This window comes from Hordeum vulgare, chromosome 2H (genome assembly GCF_904849725.1).
Source record: "Hordeum vulgare subsp. vulgare chromosome 2H, MorexV3_pseudomolecules_assembly, whole genome shotgun sequence".
Classification (NCBI taxonomy): Eukaryota; Viridiplantae; Streptophyta; class Magnoliopsida; order Poales; family Poaceae; genus Hordeum; species Hordeum vulgare.
In genome coordinates, this window is record NC_058519.1 from 554057404 (window position 1) to 554062657 (window position 5254).

Below are 5254 nucleotides of genomic sequence, written 5' to 3' on the forward strand. Positions count from 1 at the left end.
ACAAATTGAAATAAAGTTTGTCAAATTCAAATAAAATCATGTGTTTTTCTAAAAAAGAGTCAACAGTTCTGTAAAAAGTTTGAAAAAAAGTTCATAGAAGTTGAAAAATAAATATGCAACTTTTAAAAATAAGAAAAGGAAAAAATAATAAGGGATGGAGAAAAGAAAATATAGAAAACCTAGATGGAAACGCACAAAACAAAGGGCCAGATTCCCACGGACCAAGTACTCCTTCCGTTTTTAAATATAAGACCTTTTAAAGATTTTACTATAGACTACGTACGAAGCAAAATGAATGAATCTATACTTTAGATTATGTATGTATACATTCGTATATATTTCATAATAAAATCCCTGTAAGGTCTTATATTTTAAAACGGATGTAGTAGAAAATAATTACTATGGTGTCAGCCATTTGCAATGGTGTGTTCTATGCAAATAAACAACCATTAGTATAAAATTAATGAAGGAATTTAAAAAATCGTTGGTGTCGATTGACACCACTGCCTCTATGGGAGCTTCGTCCGTGACTAGACCTAGCACTGAATGTCCTTTTAAGCGGTTCGTGGCATCCCTCCTCTCTGTGACCGGACAAAAAATAGAGGAAACGCTGTTGGTTGTGGCCTGTTGGGTGTTTGTTTGACTCATGCGGGTCTCGTGGCCACCCCGAAAACACGCCACGCGAATCGACGCGCCCGGAGCCTCTTCCCTTGCCACCCTCTCCGCCTCCACGAATGACGTGACACGAACCCGAGCTTGGTAGCGTCCTCGCTCGATCGATCATCAGGCCATGGCCGCGCCCGTCTTCCTCGCCGCCTTCCTCGCCCTCCAGCTGCTCCATGTGGCCCGCGGCGAGATCAAGACGACGCCGATCGTGTCCGACTCGCGGCCCGTCATCCTGTTCGAGGAGTTCGGCTTCAAGCCCGGCGGCGTCGCGCAGGTGTCCGTGTCCGGCGTCTCATGGAGCGTCCCCGAGGGCTCCCCTCCCCAGGCCGTCGACCCGGGGCTCATGGGCTTCATCCTCATCTCCAACACCCTCTTCTTCAAGATCACCAACGAGTCCGAGTACGCGGAGGAGACCGGCACCTCCTTCTGCCCGCTCACCAGCGAGTACGTGATGCCGCTGTTCCGGCTCAAGGACATCGGCCGCGACGGCGCCGGTGGGGGCAACGTGACCATCGGCGACGCCGACCAGTACACGGTGCTGTTCAGCAGCTGCCAGGACGGCGTCGAGGTCACCATGGACGTGCGCACGGAGATGTACAACGTGCCCCGTCCCGGCGGCGACAGGGAGTACCTGCCCGTCGGCCTGCTCCCGCTGCCGGGGATCTTCGCCTCCTCCTCCGCGGTGTACTTCACGTTCCTGGCGGCGTGGGTGTTCGTCTGCATCAAGCAGCGCGCCACGGTCGAGCGGATCCATGCCGTCATGGGCGCGCTGCTGCTGTTCAAGGCCCTGAAGCTGGCGTGCGCCGCTGAGGACGCGTGGTACGTGGGGCGCACCGGCACGCCGCACGGCTGGGACGTCGCCTTCTACGTCTTCGGCTTCTTCAAGGGCATCCTCCTCTTCACCGTCATCGTGCTCATCGGCACCGGCTGGTCCTTCCTGAAGCCATACCTCCAGGTCCGTCCGTACGTCCGTACACGTATACATGCAGTGCATGCATGTAACAATCGATCAACGCATGACATGAAGGGCCACGCATTCGTGTATTCGGATTCCCGTACGTCGTAACAGCCCGGCCGATGGACATGCATGACGGATGGAGAATGCATGCATGCAGGAGCGGGAGAAGAACGTGCTGATGATCATCATACCGCTGCAAGTGATCGAGAACATCGCGTCGGCGATGATCGGGGAGACGGGGCCGGCGGGGCGGGACTGGCTGGCGTGGAACCAGATCTTCCTGCTGGTGGACGTGGTCTGCTGCTGCGCCGTCTTCTTCCCCATCATCTGGTCCATCCGCAACCTGCGAGAGGCGTCCAAGACGGACGGCAAGGCGGCCAGGAACCTAAAGAAGCTCACCCTCTTCAAGCAGTTCTACCTCGTCGTCGTCGGATACCTCTACTTCACCCGGATCGCCGTCTCCGCCTTCGCCGCCGTGCTCAGCTACAGGTACCAGTGGGTGGTCAACGTCTCCGTCGAGCTCGCCAGCCTCGCGTTCTACGTCTTCGTCTTCTACAACTTCCAGCCCGTGGAGAGGAACCCGTACCTGTACGTTGCCGACGAGGAGGAAGAGGCTGCCGGTGGCCAGCTCGAGCTGGAGGGAACGTTTGAGATCTGACACGTCAACATGCATAACGACTGTGTATACAACCCCGGCCCGGCCGTCTCGACTCTAAGTTGTGTACTCCTTACATACATAATTAAATGGATATATATACATGCTACATAGTCGTACTACGTAACTTCTTGCACGGAGCTAATATGTACTGTACAAATTATCATGTAATTAAAGCTCCTGCTCAAAGTTCATGAACATACGTACGTCGCCCATGAAAGAAAACATTCAAGGGTTCGATTAGACTTCTAAGGACATTTACAACGTAAGGAGCGATATTTTAGAAATCTAAGTATCGCCGTTCAGTACTTCGTCAAAACTCCGATACGTCAGATACGCTTTCGATACGGGTATCCTCGAAGTATCGTCTTTTTCAATTTAAAAATAAAAGAAAAAAAATGGCGATACGGGTATCATTGAAGTATCGTCAGTGAGTATTGCTCATAGCTTGATGTATCGTTGATCTGTTCATATAGATAGTGTACGTGTACTGTGTATTGATGTAGTAGTTGGATAAAAAATGCTTCCTAAGGATGTTGTTTGTTGGATAAAATTGCTTGTTGATGTTATTGGCTTGTTGCTTGTTGATTTTTGTGGCGTAAAATTACTTGTTGATGTTGTTGCTGCCTTCTATTGCTAGGGAAGAAGATACAAGTATAAATCATGGCATCTTTTAACTTTCTTCATCATCATTTGAGCATTATTGATGTGTATTGGTTGCTAATTTTAATTATCGTCATGTTCATAGGTGAGAGTTTTCATATATTTATTGTTATGAGAATAAAGAGCTCAATGAAGATTGTGCCCTCTATATTGTTATTAAGAAAAAAACTTTTAAAATGTTGGAAGAAGAGTAGTACCCCCTTCATTATTTGGCCAACTCGTGCAATCTAAGGTTGCTCTTTATATATGTTTGTCATTTGATAATCTCAAGTTTTTAACTCTAAAAGATTTATTGATTTTATGTTGTCATGTTAATACGTATTACAGTCTAAATTAGATTATGGCAACCTATGATCAGTTGGCTGTGTTGTCCCATTGATGATAGTGCGATTTTTAGAATGAGAAACACGAATGTATGGAATCAATTAAGCAACCAGTGATGCGGTATTTCGATTTCATCTCATACATTTTATTATGTTAACTTTTTTACATGTTATTTTATCATTATTTATATATGTTTGACGTATCGCCGTATTGCTGTTTTTATAAATTACCGTATCCCGTATCGCCATATCAGTGCTTCGTAGGATATCGGGTGAGAATCCTGAGTTCTGGTCCAAATCTAAGAATTTGGCTGGCATCGATGCCATGGGCGGTAACCAGTTCCCTTTCTAAGAGCATCTCCAACAGCCGCGCTTCGCGCCGCACCCAAAAAATGTGTTTGCTGCGCGCGCCTCGGCTGGTTTAGCGCGGGGATAGGCGCTGGCTCCAACGGCCGCGCTATAATGCAGCGCGCGCACCGCTCCAGCAGCGCCCAAAAATACAGCGCGCGCAAAAATGCAATGAACATGTGAAATTTGGCAAACAAGTTGATGGAATAAAAGTTCATGCCCACAAGCTCATCCAACCAAGTTCAAAATGCAAACTAAAGTTCAAGACATAAATGAAAGACACATCAATCATCATCTTCCTCGTCTTCGTCCTCGTCTTCGTCCTCATCTTCCGAAGACGATTCTTCCGCCTCCGAAGATGAATCTTCCTCCCTAACCTCATCACACACCGCATCATGTGAAGCTCTTGTTGGGGAACGACGCATGAGAAACAAAAATTTTCCTACGCGCACGAAGACCTATCATGGTGATGTCCATCTACAAGAGGGGATGAGTGATCTACGTACCCTTGTAGACCATACAGCAGAAGCGTTAGTGAACACGGTTGATGTAGTGGAACGTCCTCACGTCCCTCGATCCGCCCCGCGATCAGTCCCACGATCTAGTACCGAACGGACGGCACCTCCGCGTTCAGCACACGTACAACTCGACGATGATCTCGGCCTTCTTGATCCAGCAAGAGAGACGGACAGTTAGAAGAGTTCTCCGACAGCGTGACGGCGCTCCGGAGGTTGGTGATGACCTTGTCTCAGCAGGGCTCCGCCCGAGCTCCGCAGAAACGCGATCTAGAGGAAAAACCGTGGAGGTATGTGGTCGGGCTGCCGTGGAAAAGTCGTCCCAAATCAGCCCTAAAACCTCCGTATATATAGGTGGGAGGGAGGGGACCTTGCCTTGGGGCTCAAGGAGCCCCAAGGGGGTCGGCCGAGCCAAGGGGGGAAGGTCTCCCCCCCCAAACCGAGTTGGACTTGGTTTGGTGGGTGGGAGTCCTTCCTTCCCTTCCCACCTCCTCTTTTTTTTTCTTTCTCTTTGATTTTTCTTCCAATGCGCATAGGGCCCCTTTTGGGCTGTCCCACCAGCCCACTAAGGGCTGGTGCGCCACCCTCAAGGCCTATGGGCTTCCCCGGGGTGGGTTGCCCCCCCGGTGAACTCCCAGAACCCATTCGTCATTCCCGGTAACTCCGAAAACCTTCCGGTAATCAAATGAGGTCATCCTATATATCAATCTTTGTTTCCGGACCATTCCGGAAACCCTCGTGACGTCCGTGATCTCATCCGGGACTCCGAACAACATTCGGTAACCAACCATATAACTCAAATACGCATAAAACAACGTCGAACCTTAAGTGTGCAGATCCTGCGGGTTCGAGAACTATGTAGACATGACCTGAGAGACTCCTCGGTCAATATCCAATAGCGGGACCTGGATGCCCATATCGGATCCTACATATTCTACGAAGATCTTATCGTTTGAACCTCAGTGCCAAGGATTCATATAATCCCGTATGTCATTCCCTTTGTCCTTCGGTATGTTACTTGCCCGAGATTCGATCGTCAGTATCCGCATACCTATTTCAATCTCGTTTACCGGCAAGTCTCTTTACTCGTTCCATAATACAAGATCCCGCAACTTACACTAAGTTA

General features: G+C 49.1%; 1 protein-coding gene across 1 annotated transcript; it reads left to right on the forward strand.

Moving 5' to 3' along the window:
• The first annotated feature begins 694 nt into the window (after nucleotides 1-694).
• Nucleotides 695-2406, forward strand: LOC123430500 (protein CANDIDATE G-PROTEIN COUPLED RECEPTOR 7-like). Its single transcript, XM_045114367.1, has 2 exons — nucleotides 695-1621; nucleotides 1782-2406. The coding sequence occupies exons 1-2, from the start codon at nucleotides 791-793 to the stop codon at nucleotides 2280-2282; spliced, it is 1332 nt and encodes a 443-aa protein (XP_044970302.1). The 5' UTR covers nucleotides 695-790; the 3' UTR covers nucleotides 2283-2406.
• The last annotated feature ends 2848 nt before the right edge of the window (nucleotides 2407-5254 follow it).